This window comes from Sander vitreus, chromosome 8, assembly GCF_031162955.1.
Source record: "Sander vitreus isolate 19-12246 chromosome 8, sanVit1, whole genome shotgun sequence".
Taxonomy (NCBI): Eukaryota; Metazoa; Chordata; class Actinopteri; order Perciformes; family Percidae; genus Sander; species Sander vitreus.
Genome location: NC_135862.1, coordinates 5,444,650 through 5,466,926, shown reverse-complemented (window position 1 = coordinate 5,466,926; position 22,277 = coordinate 5,444,650). Strand labels below are relative to the sequence as shown.

The window sequence follows — 22,277 nt, the reverse complement described above, 5'->3', positions numbered from 1 at the left end:
GTCAATTACAATGACCTTTGAAGGAATGAAAACAGGGGTTTTGGTTGAACAAACACTTTATTATAATTGTTTAACTTGTAAAAAGTCTCCCTTTTTGAAAATAAGAGAAAGCTGTATATCTCCCGTTTGAACAAAAGAAATTACAGCTGGAAAAAAAAAACTCAATACCGTAGTTCAGCAAATGTACATGGCACAAAACCATCAATTTTCATCCCATGCTATATACCGCTGCAACCCTAAGAGGGAAGGGGTTTCAGTTACTGTTTGACGATCTCACGAGCACTTACAGTAGGAAGACGCATACTCCCTTTAAAAGGATATATTTCACTTTCTACACTTTGTTTCAGTTCATCCTGGGACCAACACAAAATAACAAATACGAAAAAAAGTAGATAGACTTTTAAATAATTGTAAAGGTTGGCTAAGGTCTGGTATTAGAATGATTCACAACTCTTCTTTATTGGTATAGAAGTTATTCCTGCATGCCAGACATGGCTCTGGTGGGTTCTGAACGGTTTTGAAAATTGAATTTTCAATTTTTGTTTGTTTTAATAATTCATAAATACAACTGACATATTTAATAAGCTGAATCATACTATCAATTCGCTGTTAACACCAAAACCATGAGCTAAAAGATGCTACTGTACATCAAGTGCAAACTTAGAGTTACGACTAAACCTGCAGTAATGATGACGTGTTGTACAACTGTACAGTCCCACAACTGCTAATACTGGACAGGTCAATTATGTGAGGTAACCCCAAACACACAAGAGACACATGAATTCATGTTATACAAAACAATCACACACATTCATTATAAATTCGAGTCACCCGCTTGCGGCTCAGTCAGGTCGCTTAATGTGTGTGTGTGTGTGTGTGTGTGTGTGTGTGTGTGTGTGTTTTTAAACAAATAAATTGCCAAAATAAAAATAGCTGCAAACAATGACTGAAATGCAGTATTGTTACTTTTACACACACACACACACACACACACACAGATTAAATGCAGTAACTTTTAAATCATTTCCACGCTGAGCAGTCATCGATGTATTTCTACTTTTTTTTTCTTTTCCCCCTCTCACCGTCTGTGGTTGCTGCTGGACGGCAGTTTCCTGCTCGGCCTTGCGGGGGGGCGTCGCTTCGCTGGGAGAGCTGGAGAACAGGATCAAGTCGTCTTTGGCCTGAGAGATATGTGGGAGATGAACGTTAAGCAGCAGGTAAAACACACATCTTTACTTTTCTGTGCAACATGTCATTATTTGGGGTAAATTACTGGGTGGGATGTTGGTGAGCAAGTGTCATCAGCATCAGGGTCATGCAGGTGAAAGACTGGGATTAGTTTTTAAAGGTGTGAGACCAATAATTTGGAAACGAGGCTTTCAAGAGATTATGTTTTTGACATAGTTGGTAAAGTATTTCTTAAAGGGATCTTTGCATTTCTCAGTAATTGCAAATCAAGTGTTTTTCACCAGAACGTGGGTGGAAATATCTCAAACAGTATTTAGAACAGTATTTAGTAACAGTATCCCAAAGTTTTGATGAGTGAGTGCCAGTTTAGGGAGCCAGCATATGCTTGAGGGCCGCACAGGAAAAGTGCACACACATCTTTTTTATGACATTTTTATGGCATTCTATGACTTTTTTTAGGACATGCTAAACTTTGACTTTTTATAGCATACATTAGCCGGCAGGCTACTTTAAGGTAAATGTCATCACCATGCCAGTGCAGTGCCACAGACACACACACACACACACACAGTCTCTATATTTGGAAGGATGACAGCGATGAATTAAAGAGGCAGGAATGAGTCAAAACATGTGACCTAAAAGCAGTGTTTGGAAATGGCAGTGTAATTAAGACCTGAGTGGTTAAGGTTAGGTTCAATATTTAGTGTGGTTAGTTACACTGGATGACAGAGACAGTTATAGTCAGAGGTCCATTTAGATATATGTATTTTTCCTTCATTAAGGAGTTGAATCTGTACCGCTTTAATCCGTTATACTACTTATGTGAATTTATCTACATCAGTGGTTCTCAACCTTTTTTGTGCCAGCGCCCCCCTATCCATTATCCAGGTCCTTAACCGCCCCCCATCAAATAAGATGTAGGCTAATTGCCCCGAATATTAATGATTACGCCCTAATATTAGGCCTATTATTGTTGTTAACAAAAATAATCAAAAAATCATATAATTGAATGACAAAGAACATATGTATTAGTTTCCCAGGTATCAAAACAGCCACGTGAATAGAAATTATATTTACAGGTTTTAAAAAAATCATTTGACATTCAATTTAAATTAGGTAACATCCTATCAGAACGACTAGATATGGAACATTCAAACTTTAATTAGGTATTACAAACACTAACAGCAGCCAGTCAGAAACTACAACAGAAAAAAAGATGGCACTTATCAAGGGGTAAAAGCAGAAGGATTTACTTCCGAATGGAAATAAGTTTACAACCTTTGAAAGTTAGAGAGAGCCCTTTGTTGATGCTTAGAAGAGTTTAGGTTTGCTATCGCCTGTCTTGCGAGTAAATAGCAGAAAACAAAGTTTGGAGAAACGCAACCCCACAACGCGCTGCGTTTTGAGGAGACGTGAGTTACATCACTGCCTCTATCGCTTTCTCTCTTTCTCCGTCCTTCAGGTGCAGTAGGAAACGTTGTGTTCTATAAACGATCTGACGAAAAACTGTTACTGTGAAATATAAAGTCTATTGTGCTACATTGGGGGGTTAAAGAACACAACAGGACGTCGCACCACCCCTGTTTTTTTATCTGAACGCAGCTTCACGCTGAAGTACGGAGCTCATTTAAGATGATGCTCTGACGTCCCGTTTCCATGAAGGCAGCATGGAGCTGCGCCAAACAAAGCTAACAGAAGAGAAGAATAGTTACGATACACCGTCTCGTCCAGTTGCAAGGCTGTAAACTGGCAGGTTTTTTGCAAGTAGTTTAAAGTGTAAACATGTATTGTTATTGTGAATCGTTGGTTTAAACTAGCATTGAAGCCCCCCCAAGGGCACCTCAATGCCCCCCTTTCCAAAATATTGCTTGCAGCGCCCCCCCGTCATCTTCTGAACGCTTCCTGTTGAGAAACACTGATCTACATAAACATCAGCTTTTAAGTTGGCATGATGAACAGACAGTTGCTTATTTACACATGCATTGTTTTTGTTCTCTACCAACATCTGGGAAAATCTTTGAAGATTACTCAAGTGTTGTACAAACTGTGTGTGTGTGGGTGGGTGCAGGGGTACCTTGCTGATGTCAGGTTCTGACTTGCTGGTGCACATTGTCTGCAGCTCTCTGATCAAATCTGTCTCGTCATCAGAGAACACAGACAGACCTACAGGCTCCCTACAAACACAATGAAATTCAATTTAGTGACATATTTTAGCCCTTCATACAGGTCTGCTCTCTGCTGACTGTCCTGCTATAGTACCGGCGCTACGCCGCTGGACCAATACTGCTGCTACTACTTGCACTGCATGCTAATAATCAATATTAGAGAACACAAACCTCTGGACTTTGCCATTGGAGATGAAGCTGACATCAGTGCTAGACAGTGAACCTGCAATCATAAGCACATAGGAACAAACTTGTTAGTAACGTGACTCGAATGGGTCGGTTCACTCAAATCACAAAAACATTTTTTTTTAACACATCTGTAATCTAAACAATGCAAACAGTTTTGGTTTCATTTGTAGAGCTTTGAGATTTCAAATACCAAATACAATAGAGGGGAATGGAATTTAGTTTGTTGTACTCAGAGTTTAGTCTTACACATTTAAAAAAACTGTTTTCTTTACACAAACAACGTTCCAGTTACTCAGGATAATCTTAGACTTTTCTGTCAACAGTTTAATTAGAAACAACTTGCTAGCAAAGGTAAAATGTGGTTTAAATCATCCCCACTGAGGTCTGTGAACTAACAGGGACATTTTGTTTGAATGACAGCAGCATTTAGCAAATGTTAAGCCTGTTAAAGAATGCCCCCTTGTGGATACTGGTGACACAAAGCCAGTGTCCCCAGTTCAGGGCTGGACCCTCTGAAATCCACATTTCTAGACCCTAGACTTTACAATGGGTCAACAAAGCCTGTCCCCGCTCAAAGAAACCAAATGCAGCTGGAAAATGCATCGAGGACAACACTGGTGTATCCTTTTCAGCCCTTAATACTCCATAGTCCGTTAATGGAGCGTTCAGGCATCTTGTAAAGTCAGAAATGAACCCATGCTGGGTATTGTAAAGTCGCAGGGTTGTAAATAATGAAAGTCAGGATTTGACTGCTCTTTGTATTTGCAACTTGCATATGTCGTTAAAATGAAAGTTATATGTTCTATTTACCTAGTGCATTGTTTGCCAGTTCTTCATTAAGTATTAGGGCTGTCAAACGATTCATTTTTTTAATTGCGATTAATCGCCAAATTCTTATAGTTAATCGTGATTAATCGCATGTTTTATCACATGATTAAAATTCTATTATTTTGCATTTCAGAACAGTTTTTAAGTACATATTATCAATGGAAAGTAATTCTTACCAGTAGATCTTGATTGGGAATCAAATGAATGCAAAGAAAGTGACTTTATGAACTTGATTTTAAGATTTGTAATTATTTATTTACTGTAAACAACAGAAAAATGTGTGAATCTAGTCACACATTTGAATCTAGAGTCAATATAATGTGCAGTAACTCCTAAATAATTTTGATTACTCACTGACGTCCAGTGATCACCTTGCATCACTTTGCAGCAGTTCCAGTTTAGCTGCTTTCTCCGTGTCATACAGGCTGTGTATGGTGAAACTACTGTCCCCCTCGATGGCAGCGTATAAGACGGGTCAGAACATGCCAACCGTAGTATTTCTTTTAGACCAGAGTCCTCTACGATGCTGACAGGTCTGCAGTTAGTTGCCACCCATTTTGCAAGAGCTGTAGTAATTTTTTTGGATTTGGTTTCATCCACAGGTCGGCAAGTAGCACTCTCCAAAATACTGCTTTGCCTGAGCCCGCTAGCATCAACCTGAGTCACGTTAACTGTACTACTATGCTTAGCTCCGTAGGTGGTAGCTCAAGCGTGACGTGCTTCGGTGATATTTTAATTCGGCTTTACACAATGTGCATATGGCTTTCGACCCGTCCGGGAGTTTTGGAAAATAAAAAGCGCCATTCAGAATTGTGCTGCTGCTGTCTTTCTCCATCATGTCTGCAGCCTGCAGCTGCAGGACGTGTTGTTACGAGGAAGTATGGTGGCAAAGGGTTAAAATAGTAGCCCGTTAGGCACGACGCAAAGCCGAGTGAAGTGAAAATAAATTAATAAATGGCGGCATGCGATTAAAAAAAATTAACGCGTTATGCTCGGCTCTTAATCGCATCGCAATTAACGCGTTAATGCTGACAGCCCTATTAAGTATTTAAGAATAACATCACATGTACTGTTAACTTAGTTATCATGAAACCTGTACAAACCACTTTTTTTGTTACGTCTTCACTTAAAGGGTAACTACAGTTTTTTTAACATGGGCCCCATTTCCCCATGCATCTGTGTCTAATAGACTGACGTGACCAACATTTTTTGAATTTGGTCCAGTATTGTGCGAGATCGCAATGGCGGGCCGGTGCAAACCGAGCTGCAATGCAACTTAATAGGGCAATTGTAGAGCCTTGCTTTTTGTCCAATAAATTGCTATATGACAGGCTCAGATTGTTACTGAAAGCGTCTGACAACATTATCGATCTCAGGACGTGACTTTTTGTCCGAAGACAGCGGTGTGACGAGTGAAACGCGAGACAAGAAAAAGGCGTTCAGGTAGTCTGTTGTTTCAGAGCTACAGAAATCATAGGCTCCTGTTATCTATTTGGCTCAATATTTAATTGATTTCGACAATGTGGATAAGGTCATTGTAGTTCGATGAGCACCTGTATTCATTTCAGCCAGGGTAGCCTACGTTACGGACGAAGAGAGAGCGGGCGGAGGGGGGTGAAACAGCTGGAGGGTTGCAGGGCTCTGGATATTGGTGGTGCTCCCCGTGGGTGCTGTGCCCCTATATGCCCAAAGAATACGTTGTCAGGAGTGGGACCTGTTGCTGCCAGATCTCTGTGGTCTGGATGTGTCCAGTACCTCGGACTCAACGCTGTGTCACCACGTCAGAGGATTTCCTCCTCTAATCAACGGGGCAGCGAGACATGAGCTAATACTAGGGCTGCAGCTATCGATTATTTTAGTAATCGAGTATTCTACCGATTATTCCATCGATTAATCGGATAAGAAATACTTTTGTTTTATTGAAGAGCAATAATATACAATAGTTTTTGTATATACAATATACAAACATTTTTATTGCCTACATTGCTTACAATATCATCTCTCAAAAAACTTAACATATTAAGTGCATTTAAGTGCCATATTACATTGGCTATACAAACTAAGGCTGTAAGTACACATACATAAACATGACCTTAAGTTGTGCAACTTAACTTTCAGAACTACAAGTTTCAACCTGAGACTGATCTGTATATAGGCCTATACGTATATCTAAGTTATACTCAACCTATTTTCATTTATATATTTGATTACAATGTCACACAGCTCTGTTACACTTATGCTAGTAGATCGTTGATCAGCTGTTTCTCCATGAAGAGAGAGAGTGAGAGAGAGTGGTGCGCAACAATCAGCTGTTTTTCCGAAGGGATAGTCAACAAGTCGGCTCTTTAGATCAAATTGTGGTCACCACTACGTATTTTCTTGTCTTTGTTTTCGGTAGCTGTTGTGTTTGGTGTAGTTTCATCGTCCATACGACTCTGTGATTTACTTTTTTCGGATCCGCTTCGTGGAATGGATGATTAAGTTAGACTCAGTGTTTTCTGTTGAGATGCTGAAGCATTGACGCCGTGCTATTATTGTGGTAAGCTAGTTTGATTTTGCAGTAGACACACTGTACAGAGTTTTCGTTTTAATTACGTTTGAACTGATTCCAAACTTGGGACACTTTCTGTCGTTTTCTCCAGCCTGTCTCTTCTCTTAGCCCCTCACTATTTACGCTGCCGGCAGTCTTCATGGCATGTGCCGCACAGTAGTGTCAGCCTGTTGTGCGACAGTAATAATCATCCGTGCGGAAACACCGTGAGCGATACAATGTTGGTAACATTAATTAAACAAAGCTTCGAGACCATCCAATTATAACGACCTCATCCACATTGTCAAAATCATTTAAATATTGAGCAATTACATTGAAAATCTTTTAGATAACAGGAGCCTATAATTTCTGTAGCCTACTCCGTGACAACAGACTACCTGAACACTTTTTTCTCGTCTCGTGTTTCACTCTCCACACCGCTGTCTTCAGACAACAATTCACGTCCTGAGATCAATAATGTTGTCAGACACTTTCAGTAACAATCTGAGCCTTGTCAGTACCAAAACAAATCACTTTTATTGGACAAAAAGCAAGGCTCTGCAATTGCCCTATTAGGTTGCATTGCAGCTCGGTTTGCACCGGCCCGTCATTGTGATCTTGCTCAATACTGGATCAGTCTATATTGCATGGGGAAATGGGGCCAAGGTTGAAAAAAAACAGTAGTTACCCTTTAACTTGCAAATAGAGTCATACACTTTTTACACTTAACCTAAGGGAAACTTCCTGGTGATTCAAAACATTTTGACTTTACAAATTGACTAGGAGTGGCCGACCATGTCATTTACTTCTAAAGGGTAGCTTCATGGTCCCTGAATTGGGACACGGCTTGTATCACTGCTGGCAGAGCAGCCATCTTACCCTCTCTAAAGGAACCGCCAGAGCTCCAGCTTAAGGCGGGGCTTCCTTTCTTCCGAGGGCTGGTGTTGGATCGTCTCAACTTGCCGCTGTCCCGTCCCTTCCTACCTCCTCCACCGCCACTTCCTTTGTAGGAGCCAATGGCTGACAAAGGGAAGGACCCGCCCCGAAACTCCAGCAGGTACCTGTCAATCTCTGCAGGTAAAAAATGAAACATCATTATCATTTAATGATTTAGTGGTGCCCTACAGCAGAAAGTGAAACATGTAAATTAAGCCTCTTTTTCGAATGTCTCACACACACACACACACACACACACACACACACACACACACACCGTGACGAGGCAGAGGGCAGCCCTGAAGTACTGCCTTGTTGACCAGGATGCTGAGGGCGGCTTTCACCACTGCCTGCTGCCCAGCACTCAGCCCACAGTTGCTAGGAGACAGTCGCTGCGACGACGGCGTTGAGGAGGAAGAGGAGGAGGAGATGGTGGAGCGCTTGGCAGTTACCCGTGAGATGATGGCTTCTTCCACGCGGGGGACAACCACGGCGTTCCAGAGGCGAGCCAGCCACCTGAAGTAAACACACACACACGTTATAAAACAATTCTTTTTTACTATGAAATTTACTTCTTAGGGGCCGAGCAGCGAAGCTGCGTGGACCCTATTGTATTTGCCTGTATTATTCTTCTTCTTCCTAAGAAATCCATGTTCCCATGCACGAAAACTCAAACTTTACACATAAGTCAAGTCCTATGCTAAACTTAATCAGTGAGATTTGTGTGCTAATTGTCCTGATGGTGGCGCTACAACAGCCATCTAAAATTCTAAAACTTTAAAAATTCATAAAAAAAAAAAAAAATCAGCTGTACATTCTACAACTTCACAACTTATGCCAAACTGTAGCCCCAATAGAGCAGAAACTATGCTCTGCTGTGACCTTGTAGCAAAGTCCATCACTCTGCTTTTTGCAAATACTGCAAAACTTCTTAAACCTATCTCCTCCCACGTTTGTTTCAATTGACACCTAATTTGGGCAACTTCCTCTTCAGACTGTCTCCACAAATTTACCATTCAAATTTTTTTATTCATCAAAAATTGAGCCCACAGTGCATTAAAACATTTTCAGGCATACAGTCGTGTAAACAAATACTGCAATTTCTTCCCAAAAAAAATCACAACATTCAAAGATTGTGTCCCCATCTATGCATTGTAGTCAATGCAAAATAGAGCATCTTTAAACATCAGTTTTGCATTTATTGATGTTTTTGAAGCTAAATCCCAGGCATCTCTATGTTGTCTTAACCAAGTACACAAATTCTCAGAATCTTCTGATAATTCTTTTTACAGCAGCTTTAAATTCAGCATTTTCATGCAAGCCTGATCCTTGTCTACCAAGTGTTGCAATGCCACTTGTGACATAACCCAGATAATAGCTCCCTGAGATCAGAACCTGCCTACGGCCTCAATTGTTCCGAGTTCGAGCCCATGGTGTTGCAAGATGATCATACACATATCAGGGTTTCCCGCAGCACTTTGCAGTTTAGGCGGCCCGCCTTAACAACAAGTGCATGCCGCCTTAACTGAGTTCAATATATATATATATAAAACCACAAGTCGCATCAACACAGTCTGTAGGAAACAAGTTAACGGCAAGTTGTAAAGATACCACCTATCACAACGGAAAGAGCATTTGCTGGCGGTGAGTGTAACTGTTATTTATTCACATTTAAAGGGATAAATCGCCATTTCACCGTCACGTGTGCGTCAGTTTGTCAACAAATGTGGGCAGCTGGGGCACGCCTGGGCAGAGACGGGGGAGCGTTGGCATACGGCAGGCAGAGAACATTTATATGTTTCTCTATCCTATTCTTCACATCAGTGACGCTTTCTTCTCTTGTTTCAACGAAGTGAATACATGACGAAGTGACTGGAAATATCCATCACCTCTCGCGCGTGGATTCTCAACGTCCCGGCTGCTGCCCGGTCTTTGAGACACAGCTGTTGTCTGTTTTTTTTTAATCACTACACGCGGTTCACAATACACGGTTAGTTAGCATAGTTAACACTACACACAGTGAAATTATGTGTCCTGTTTTTATTTCACACTGCTGGAGTGTGTGAAGCTATGGGCTGAGCTCTGTTATCTCAGCGTAGTTTGTTTTGGAGAAGAGTTGTCAGGCAAAGTGGAAGAGTGGGTGTCACGGAGGATAATGGGAGCAATGCCAGTAAAATTGTTATAGCACTTTTTTTGAAAATAGTTTAATGAGCTTAAAATTGCACCTTGCAACTGTTATTTTGAAAAGCTGGTTATTTATTAATTATTTATTATTATTTAAATGCAATATTTAGTGTAGTGTGTAATACAGAGTCTGCACTACAGAGATGTATTAATTATATATTTAATGTGTGTCTGCATTAACACATCTGATTCTGATTAACAATCAGTCATGTTATTGAGTCAACCCAGGCTGACTCAAAATATAGCCCCGACCATCACTGCAGAGTAGCCATTTTGTTTAATTTATTTGTTCGATTATTTTTAATAATGTCCATTTACACTATGAATGATCTGTAACTACATGAAATACTGCGAGTAACAAATTATACTAGGGTAATATTGATGTCAAGTTTGGAAATTCTAGTTTATGGTGTAAGACTGAAGTATGATTTGGTTCTTTAAAAGAACTTAGGCCACAAGGTAGGGTGGATCGGGTGGAGAGGTGGGGTTTGGGAGGGTGATGAAGTAATATATATGTTTGATATTTTGAACTTTTGATGAGAAAGGAGACCAATGTATTTGCATTTTGGACTATGTCTGGTTTCAGTGTTGGGAGTAACGCAATTACAGTAATGTATTTCTTTTTGCTGTAACGCAGTAATATAATAATATAACGCATTACTAATTCAATTTCGGTAATATTATACCCGTTACATCTCAACGCATTTTAACGCAACATTTAGTGTTGTTTTGTTTTTTTAAGAATTCCCCAAAACAATTCCCCCGAAACATTTCTTCACAGGAAAAAAAAAAAGCTGTGAGTATTATTTCCTGTCGCTGTGTTCGATGGTTGAGATGACTGCAGAGACAGATACATTTGCGAGATGGACATTATTTTCAGGAGTTATTACGCTGCGTTGAAGCGAGCTGTCCCGTCACTGTTCCCGCGGTCAGAGCCAGAACCAGAGACGGTACGGACAACATCTGTGTCCCAACAGGTGACGGTACGTCAGCGCGGACAGCAGTGTGTCCGAGCTGCTGACCGATAGAAACATGTCGGGAATTAATGTTGAGGCTTGCTACACGTAATATCACTGCATTTTATCAGCCGTGGAGAGTAACTACGCCATACTTCAGGTACTTTTAATTGAGTATTTTCATTTTCTCCTACTTGCCTATTGTACAGTTTACTTGTCTATTTTTATAGCTTTAGTTACTTTGCATATTCATATTAATTATACAAAATATTATGAATAATCTATGATGTATTAAAGTGGATATAGAGGAGACTTTATTGATCCGGTGGTGAAATTCACAAGCTAGCTGCCAAATCAAACTTATTGATTATTGATCGTTATTTTGGTGAAAGTAATGCAAAAGTAGTGTAAAGCATTACAATTCAGATTACTCTCAAATGACAGTAACTAGTAATATAATGTATTACATTTTAGAAGTAACTTGCCCAACACTGTCTGGTTTATTATTATACTTTGTTATATATTGTTACACCCAAAATTTAATGAAAAACCAATAAAACCTTGGTCACAAATAAAAATAAAACTATTTTCTGGTTTAACTTTACAGACCATTGTCACCTTCAAATGTGGGTGTTTAATCTTTATTTGCCTTGTGGTAACATACAGTTTACGATATGAGAAAAAACACACACACACACACACACACACACACACACACACACACACACACACACCTGACGACTGGCTGTGTGTTGTTTGGGACCACAGGGCAGGACAGGAAGAGCTGCGGGCCCAGCAAAGCTTCATGGGTCCCCAGACGGGACAGACAGGCGTTGAGCTGCTGCCAAACCTGGCTCACCCACAACACCGACCGCTCCATGACGCCATCGGGTGACCAAACTCCAGTCCCCATCTGGAGTGGAGTGGTGGAGGAAGAGATAAGATTTCTTTTTTTGCTTTTGTCTACACAACTGAATTGAACTAAGCAATGGAACAAAAAGATTACTTTCAGTACAGTTCAGTACAGCAAAACAGCTCTTGTTATGTATTCTGAGGATTTCTCTGTGCATATATTGTTTATTTTATTTCAAATTCACAGCACTCAATAAATCGCTTTACCAACCATCTATTATTTGATTATTTCTTCCAATTTATAATAACTTCTTTGCATTTATCTTTGTCACAGAGACAGTGGAAAGGACTCGATCCACTAGAAAAATGTAAATATCCAGGAAATATCAAACATTAAAAGGAAAGCTATATTTATCATTATAGATATTAACCACCAAGCAAATCCAGATGTGATTTTGCATTATACGGCTTGCTAACAGTGATCACAATGTGTCTGTCTTAGGCAGCTGCAACTAAACCTCACACTGACCTTATGAAGCAGCTTCCTGCGGAGGTGTCTTCCCAGCAGGCCGTGCAGCGGCTCCTGATCCCAGCGCAGCGTTACCCAGCGGAAATGCTGCTGCAGGCGGAGCTCTGAACCCTGCAGGCGAGGCTTTGACAGCGTCGCAATCAGGAAGCTGCCTTCGCAGAAGTGGTGGGGACCTGAGGGATGAATAAATAGGAGGGACGGGGGGGACAGAAAGTCGATTGATTTTTTTCAAGTATTAGTCAAACACTTTACTGTTTACTATTTGGTGCTTATCTGGTTTCATAAGAGGACACTCAGTCACATCTGTTGCCGGGGGGCTATTTAACCACTAAGCCCAATCCTTGTATATTTATCACACTGGTTTGAGTTATTCTGATTCAGTGATGTTTGCATGATATTTTTTTTTAAATATTTTTTTGGGCATTTTTAGGCCTTTATTTTCGCAGGACAGATGAAGACATGAAAGGGGGAGAGAGAGGGGGAATGACATGCAGCAAAGACCCGCGGCCGCTGCATCGAGGAGTAAACCTCTATACATGTGCGCCTGCTCTACCAACTGAGCCAACCCGGCCACACGCATGACATTATTTTAATCCAAATTTTACATTCAAATTTAAATATCAGACACTAATCCTGGATATAACCTACATACACATGATAGCCCATATCTGAAAGGTTTAGCAGGACACAACACTGGATTATATATATAGAATATTTAAAGCAGAATAAAGAGGTTCTAGATGTATGATTGAAAGAGGAGATTTTCTGGTTATATTAAAGCTGCATTAGGCACATTTAATGGATTTTTGTGTCCATTTTTTAAATAAGTTAAAAAATAACTATTTCTCTTTTCCTCCACAAATAAATCAGCTTTGATTTTATTAATTTTTTTATGATTATTTTTTGGGCATTTTAAGCCTTTATTTATATATAGGACAGCTGAAGACAAGAAAGGTGAGAGAGAGGGGGCATGATATGCAGCAAAGGGCTGCAGGTCAGAGTCGAACCCGGGCCCGCTGCGTCGAGGAGTAAACCTCTATATATGGGCGCCCGCTCTACCAGGTGAGCTACCCAGGCGCCCAGCTTTGATTTTTTTTAAAAAACGTTAACTCTAAAATCTTAAAAAGCTAACTGAACTTTTTTTTTTTTTTTTTTTTTTTTTTTTTTAACTTTGGTTCACCCTAGTAGTAAAAATTGAGAATATAAAATACGTTTGATTATGGTTCAAGTCCAAGCCCGGCTGCAGCGAGTCGTACCAGTGTTGAGAACCAGCGGGGAGGCAGAGCGCCTGTTGTCCAGACTGTGGCAGAGGTCTCCCAGCAGGCCTGTTAGGGATGAAGCCTTCTCCAGTCCCTCCAGCAGCACCACCACACAGTGGCCCGTGTTACCGGCTGGCACACCGACCCCTGACCCCACCGCCGGCAGCAGGAAACCTGAGGCAGGAAGAGACACACAAGCCAACAGTGGGATTTTGAATAATAACTTATGAGCTGTTTTTATGCATGTCGAAAAAAGTCATATTATAAGTCGAAAAAAACAAGAATAAGTCATACTATATTATGTTGAAAAAAGTCATCAAAATATCAGTGTAGTATGTTGAAAAGTTATAGTATAGTATGTAATAAAAAGTCATAAAAAAGTCATAATATAGTATGTCGAGAAAAGTCAGAATAAGTCATATATATATATAGTCATAGTATAATGTGTTAAAAAAAATTATAAAAAAGTCATAGTATAGATGTCGAAAAATTCATAAAAAAGTCATAGTATGTCATAAAAAATCGAAAGCAGAAAAAGTCAGAATAAGTCATACTATATTATGTTGAAATAAAGTCATAAAAAGTCATTATAGTTTTTCAAAAAATTCATAAAGTATAATTAGTATGTAAGTGTAGTAGTTATAGTATAGATTTGGGTGTGGGGGGGTGGATTGATGGGAAAATGGGGAGGAAAAAAAGTCAGTATAGTAAGTAGAAAAATCAGTTTGTCGAAAAAATTCTGAATATGTCATACTATAGTATGTTAAAAAAAGACATAGTATATGTTGAAAAATACTATGGTATAGTATGTCATAAAAAAGTCATATTATAGTATGTTGAGAAAAGTCAGAATAAGTCATATGTTGTGGACAAAAGTCATAGGATAGTATGTCGAGAGATTCATAGAAAAGTCATGATATAGTATAAAAAGTAATGTTGAAAAAGTCAGTATAGTAAGTAATATAATATCATAAAAAGGTCATAAAAACGTCATAGTGAGTGTGTGAGTGTGAGTGTGTCCGTGTGTGTGTCCGTCCCTACCACAGGTGATGAAAGTCTCCAGCAGCTGCTCTTTGGTGAGGCTCTCGTCCACCTCCACCCTCACCACGTCACAGCCGAGCCCCCCCGTCTCCTGCTTGGACTGGTGGAGAGAGAGGGAGAGGTAGGAACGGGGCACGTTGTCATGGAAACAGAAAAATCTACTACTACTCTGCACCGAGAGAAATGCAGCAAGAGGAGAATCTGAATGAGCAGAGAGGGCTTTTCCAGGCACATCGGAGAGTTCAGTCGACATGCAGCTGCTGAAGACATTTTCCTTCCTCCTTCCTTTAGTTCTTTTTAAATGTGTAGTATAGCAGTATATACATATGTATACAATTATATGTATTAAAAAGGTAAACGGTGGCAAAACAGATATAAGACATAAATACAGACGAGAAGAGAAATATGTATAGAAGCAGTTCTTCTCAGACTGAATTAATACTAATTAATTGAACGCCAATATCAATTATCAGTAGGGCTGCAACTAAAGATTATTTTCATTGTCGATTAATCTGTTGATTTATATTAATCTGACGAGTAATCATTAGATGTTTGGTCTATAAAATGTCACAAAAATGGTAGAAATGTCGATCAAAGCCCAAGATGACGTGATGTTTTTTAACTTTCTTTTCATAAAATTCTCAAAACAATTAATCGATTATCAAAATAGATGGCGATTAATTTAATATTCGACAACCAATTGATTCATCTTTGCAGCTTTAACTATCAGTTCAAAAGAAGGCCAACAAGCTCTCTCTGTGTAAATAAAACCATTTCGTACATTCAAACATCTAATCATTATAACCTCAACCTTTTTCATGCTACAACACATCTGCTCATATCAGATATAACAGACGTCTGTGCCACTGCAGGAAACCTCCATTTGATGCCTTTACCATGGAAACCCTTGAGATTGAACAGCAGTTATTCAAACATCATGAAAACAGTACTGAATGTGCTCTGATATTTACAGCACAGTATGTTATGAAATGAAAATATTGCCACTATTGATTTATCAATTCTACTGCCCGAGTTGTCCTGACCTGCAGTGTTTCATCATGTTGTGGTGAGATATTGTCGTGGTTTGCTGTTTGCATCCAGTTTCTGTATCATTGCATCAGACAACAACGGAGCCACATTTAAATTAGCTTTAACCCACATGTTGTCTTCCTGTCGACCTGCAACTTAGTTTTTCTGGGTCAAAATTTAAAGCTACATTGTGTAAGAATTTCTCCCATCTAGTGATGAAATTGTATATGACAACCAACTGAATATTACTTTCTAGCCCCTCCCATTCTGATCGCGTTTCAACTGCTACGGTGGCCGAACCCGAAATTATCTCTTAATATCCCCATCGTTTACACGCAGCTGTTCTAGCCACTCCAATATTAACTTAACTTGTTGCTTTGCCTGTCGCGTTGTCGTTTTAATTCTCCTTTTCCCTCCCTCCTGTATGTATTCTAAATGACAGATTCTACGCTTACGAGAATACTTTGATTAGTTGGTGAAGGTAATTACACATGAATGAGTACATATTTGTGAAAGAACAAAGGTGTTTTTTTTGCTAAGAATCAACAAAAAAAATTACACAATGTAGGTTTAAAATAGAATAAAAAAATGTCAACGTTAAGGCCGTCTTTTTCGACACTTTTTACGATTGTTTAGTCAATTTTTTTCTGCGCTTTTGACGTTTTTGGTGGTTTTTTTCAACTTCCCCCCCCTTTTTCAACACTATCTTTTTTTTTTTTAAATGCTATAAAATTGAATAAAACACATAAATTCAATAAAAGTAGTGAACTGATCATTTATTTTTTTTAAAAGTGGGGGGGACTTACGGACGTTTACAAAAAAGAGTAATCTCAGAAACCTCCAGTGTGAAAAAAGTGAAATTGTGAGCTTTTTGTTTTTTCCATTTTGGTCTGGTGCTGGAGGGCCATGAAAAAGAGAAATCTCTGTGGGATTGTACGACAGTTCTCTGATTCACCCAGACATTCCTTCACCTGACTGGACCATCGCACCACTCACTCATACTCATACTATAGCATTCACATTTTGAAATTGGAAGCCCATAACAGCTGTTCTGGGAATCTTTCCCAAACCATTTCCAAAAATCACTTTCTAATTTTACAATATTTGGGTTGACAAAGAGGCTTAATGCAACATAAGCTGGTCAAATTTCTATGATACTTTATTATGTGTTTTATTTCTTAAAAACCTAACCAGGGACAGGGTCTGCACATTTCATTTGCTACAGCTAGATAGCAAATATTCATCCGCACCTTACTCATCTGTCTGTTTATATAAGGGGGTTTATTGTGTAAATATGTTTGTTTTATTACTATTATTATCATTATTATTATAACTAATTCTATTTCTTATACTTTATGTATATTTTTTCTCCTATGTCTACTTAATGTGTATTTGTGTTATTCTGCTCTGTGTAATTTCTTTTCTTTTGAGCTGCTGTAGCACAGGAATTTCCCCAGTGTGGGATTTATAAAGTCTATCTTATCTTAGAAGTCCTACATACATTGCCTCAATGTCATTTTATTCAAATGAAACAATGTGTATACCATTTGAACTGTCCCTGTCAAATAAAAAGAATAAAATAAATGAAACATTTGTATTCTTATATTTGAGCTACAGAAGGAGCGCCAGCCCTCTTAGTATGTTTTCTCAAAGGTTTAAAAATAGAACTACAGTATATATGGTGGCGACAGATTTATATTTATCTCCTTGAGATGAATGATTCCCTTGAAAGCGTCATGGACGACTGTAGCTTTCTGGATCGGTGTTTGTGAACTGGTGGACGCACCTTGATGCAGCGAGCGACCAGACTGGCGATGTACTCCTGACAGCTGCCCTCAAGCCCTTGAAAGATGAGGTTTCCATACTGTTCCACCTGGACACAGAGAGAAAGAAAAACAGAGGGATGAATTAGTTTATCAATGAACTGACAAACAAAAGTGTTAATAAGAAGTATAATGTGATAATACGTGTGATGTAGGAACTGTGGCTTTTCCTGCTGCTGCACTCTTTGAAAGTCACTCTGGTTAAGAGCGTAAACCAAATACCTGAAATTAGATGTAATATGTGATCATGAACAAATAAATTAATTAATCAGCAGTTTTAGTAAAGAGAGAATGAAATGTTTTCTGGGCAGAAAATTAGCCCGTAATTAGTTATGCTACAGTAAATAGTATCTTTAGGTTTACTAACTCGCTCTTAGTTAATCGATAAGCTGCTTTATAGAAATCAATAGTAAGAATAGAAATATGGTGGTTACAGCTTCACAAAGATACATTGTTGCTAACCTTCCTCCTAAATATTTTCTTGTAAATAAAATACTTGAGTGGAAAATGATACATGGATTGATTAACACTACAATAGTAGAACTCAGGTGCATGCTACAGCAATGATCTGAGCTGTGAAACATATTTCACTGTCAGACTCGAGTTGCTGTGGATAAAAGCATCAGCTTACGGTCAAAAAATATAAATCAGTCATGAGAAGTGGGATTTAAAACATTTACAGATGCTGCTGGATCAAATCTGAGCCCTGCGATGCTTCGGTTTCTTAGTGTGCGCTGTCGTCGATGTTTCTGTCATATGCATGTTCTGTCGCGTGTTTTATTGATCTTATGAAATGTAAACTGGTCATCTTGAAGCCCTTCACATCTTCACCTCGACACAGCCAGCAGGGGGCGCTGTAGCACTTTATTCCTCTCTTTCATCTGTCCATCACTTCATCTCTCTCTTTCTCTGCCTTTCTTCACCATTTTCTTGCTGCAGTCTTCTAGCTTCCTCCCTATTTTTCAACATCTTACTCATCTAATCCCTCAATCCCCTGCAGGCCTTTGTGTGTGTTTGCGCGCGTGTTTGCATGAGAGTGTGTGTGTTTGCATGAGTGATCGAGTGAGTGTGTGTGTGTGTTTGCATGAGTGTGTGTGTGTGGTTTGCATGAGTGTGTGTGTGTGTGTGTGTGTGTGTGTGTGTGTGTGTGTGTGTGGTTTGCATGAGTGTGTGTGTGTGTGTGTGTGTGTGTGTGTGTTGGTGTGTGTGTGTGTGTGTGTATGCGTACCAGGCGGACGTAATTGTGCAGCAGCGGCAGGGGGAAGAGGTATTCCAGAGCCAACTCATCGAGACACGACTCAGACAGACCTGTCAAAAACAAACACACACGCGCACGCACGCACGCACACACACACACACACACACGCACGCACAAAATTCACACAATAAATCCTCAAATCCGCTCTGGTTTACAAGCTCAGTGTCAGCAACCGACCGCAGTGAGCTTCAGTTACATCACACAGACGCAAACCTCAAGGTGCCCTCGTGGTTAGACTGTACTGGAACTTAAAAACACCGCAACATTCAACAGCTGTTTGTTCTGAAGATGTAAGCACTAGTGTCACTCACTCACGTAATAGCTCTTAATGCTTCCTATCAGTTAGTAGGGTGAATTATAGCTGTGAGAGGTTTTAATCTGCGTCGTGAGGAAGTCAAAAACACTTACTCATCCTTCCTCAAAGATTCTCATTAAACATGATTTTCAGATCGTCACAGAATCGTTTCAAACAATTAAATGTGGAAGCTGTTACAATTAGGCTCCATACGCTGGTAAACATGAGTTTAGATGTTGATTAATCTCATTTCAAATCTTCCATGCAATTAAATGTGACAATATGATGTGTTCACTTGCTTCTAATGCAAATTTGTATTGCAACGGGAAAAACCAGACAAACTGACCAACACATATATTATAATAGATCGATACACAGACGCCAAGTATTGATCTATTATAATATATGTGTTGGTCAGTTTGTCTGCTTGACAATCCCATTTTGCAGCAGTGATGAACAGACAGAGAAATGTATATTTTTAGATAAAACCAGATATTGACAAAATTTACTTTTGGAGACATATTTTGAAATTGGAGAAAAATTTGAAGTTGGAAAAAAGGTAACAAATTGTGATAAAGAGCAGAATATTGCAATATGTTTAAAATCGCAATAATATCGTATCGTGACATAAGTATGGTGATGATATCGTATCATGAGACCTCTGGTGATTCCCACCCCTACATCTATATACACACCACTGTTTTATTTACATCCATCGACGCGTGTCGGCTCCTTAGATAAGCAGTCATTTTATTATTTCATATATTTGTCCCGCCAATTTGGGCACATCCCAGCTATTGTACCCTGGCTACTAGTCCATCTTATCAAATTTAATGGTAATGTTTTATTTTACAGGTCTGTGATTTCCTAGTTTTGGAAGGGACTGTGTCATTTTTTTTAACCAATTATGGGAAAAATGGAGACAAAAATTACAGTTTTCTTATTGAGATAAATCAGTTTTTAGGATCCATTTTCTTGAGAGAAAAGCTCCATTTTAGCCCAAGTAGATTTAAATTTGGTATTTCAAACTGTATTCTCCATATATGTTGAATATGTACTTGTAAACACATTTTTTTAAATCCACATTCAGCTGACCTTCTGTGCACTAACTAATCGCCATTTCCCCTAGAACTAGTACTGAATTACCGTACATAGTTCTTTCCAGGAGCCATCCTATGAATTTTGAGTTACACATTTGTCTCAGTTTCCCTCAAATTGCCCAGAAAGAGGAGAATAACGATATGTGCGGATTTTTGGAGTACGAGTAATCAACCATTTTCTTTTTGACACCGTCTCTTGATCAAATTTCAATAAATATTTGATGAATATGTAACAGCTGTCATAGCATTTAGTGATAGATTTCTTTCCACTGAAGCCTGTGAGTGCTGAGAATGTGAGACAGAAGAACAAGCAGAGGTTGAAGACCGAAGCGGTAGTCGTTGGTGAGCGGACAGGTTGATACCACCCCCTCACTTAATGAGACGTCTTCTGAAGGAAGGTGGTCAGAAAGACGGAAGAGAAAATGAGACCGACGGAGATGAAGGCGGAGAAGGAGAAAGACGCAGAGAGAGGCAGACAAAGAGAAAATGAATTGCTGAGCGAGTGAAGAGAGGCGGTGGAGAGAGAAGGAGAGTTTAGGCTGCTGCTCACCCTGATTTTCATGGCACCAGACAATAGTTTAGTCTTTTGTTTCCTGACTCACCGAGACGAGAAATACACTAGATAAAGTAATTTAAGGCACAGAGGCAGCCAAACAGAAGCAGCAGCAGAAGACAGAAATAAACAGTATTCTAATATCTGTAGAGCGAGGCGGTCTGCTGCTCAGGGCATGATCATCTATCATCATTAACAGTGGTGTCTGAGGAACCGTTCTGGTTCTACAGTATGTTCAGACCTGGTTTGGTTCCAGTTATGTCTTTAAAAATGAGTAAAACAAAGATCATTTTCATTTAGATACAGCTTTCTTCAACATTGCAGTACAATTACTGAACACCCTCGTATCATATGTCGTATTACAGATTATACTGTCTGTCGTGGCAAATGTGTGCAAGTATTATGTGTAAAGTGTGTGTGTGTGTGTGTGTGTGTGTGTGTGTGTGTGTGTGTGTGTGTGTGTGAATGGTTTGTTCGCGCTGTCACCTGCGCACCTGTGTGTATGTGTGCTATCAGAGGTTAGAAAGGGAATCACAGGTGAGGGCGATGGAGGAATTAGGATCTGGGAAGCCATGCAGTTTTTCAACCTCAGCTGTGTGCGAGGGATGTTTTTTAGATCTCGTCTGCTCGTTGTTAATCCTGCACAGTCAGTCTTTTTGTAGGTGTTTTTAACTGCATTTATAAAATAAAGGATTAACCTTAAGACGATGGCGGACTTCATTATTTGCACCAGCAAGCGTTGGAAATGGTTTCAAAATCCCTCCAGTGGCATTTTTTGTGGTCAGATTGCCACTACACTGTCTATGATCATTCTTCAAGATTAGTGTATCATTAGCAGCAAGAATACTAAGCAGATTTTAAACAAATAAAAAAATAAATAATAATAATAATAAAAAATAAAAAAATTCCGAATGTTAACACACATCCACCACCAAGCAGAAAAACAGTCTGCTAAATTCTGTCGATTTTCAATCTGGATCACCACTGAAAACTGCACACACACACACACACAAAAACAATCTGCAGATCCCATTAGGGTCACATTATCAGGTGTAAAAACTGAAAGCGGCCGTGGTTGCAATATATATTTTTTGGTGTTTGGTGTGCTCACTGATGACAGTTTCCTTTGGCTGGAGAAACAGTGGTCCAATCAGAGCTTTGTAGCTTTTGTATTACGAATGGGGAAGTCATCCATACGCACAGCTAGCAACCTAGCTACATCTACAGCATAAAAAAACAGCAACTGTGCAGGTTGTTAAAATGACTCTTAAACTGACATTATCTTTGATCATCGTGGAAAACATTAATCACAGCTTCCATGTTGACTGACACAGACAATTATTTCCAAATGAGTCCTGAACTTGTCCACCGTCCTCAGTCTAATTGTCAAGCTAGGTTGTCTCCACATGCAAGAAATCGCTAGACCGAAACTGGAAACATCTGTTTAAGTTGTAAAAGATTATATGGACTCTTATATTAATTATTTCTATGCAAGTAGAATTGCAGATTATTCTGTTTTTCCTATCAGGGTTCATTTTAACCAACCAGGGTTAGAATTCTGT

General features: G+C 39.4%; 1 protein-coding gene across 1 annotated transcript in view; it reads right to left on the bottom strand.

Annotated features, from left to right (window-relative positions):
• Positions 1-22,277, bottom strand: part of cttnbp2 (cortactin binding protein 2) — a 116,747-nt gene that overhangs the window by 1,859 nt on the left and 92,611 nt on the right. The window contains exons 12-22 of the mRNA XM_078256480.1: positions 18,738-18,817; positions 17,473-17,559; positions 14,658-14,757; positions 13,614-13,790; positions 12,358-12,530; positions 11,711-11,889; positions 8,114-8,352; positions 7,780-7,971; positions 3,525-3,576; positions 3,263-3,362; positions 1,083-1,181 (exon numbers count right to left, since the gene is read on the bottom strand). Coding sequence (XP_078112606.1) covers positions 1,083-1,181; positions 3,263-3,362; positions 3,525-3,576; positions 7,780-7,971; positions 8,114-8,352; positions 11,711-11,889; positions 12,358-12,530; positions 13,614-13,790; positions 14,658-14,757; positions 17,473-17,559; positions 18,738-18,817 — 1,478 coding nt within the window. The remainder of the gene's footprint in view (positions 1-1,082; positions 1,182-3,262; positions 3,363-3,524; positions 3,577-7,779; positions 7,972-8,113; positions 8,353-11,710; positions 11,890-12,357; positions 12,531-13,613; positions 13,791-14,657; positions 14,758-17,472; positions 17,560-18,737; positions 18,818-22,277) is intronic.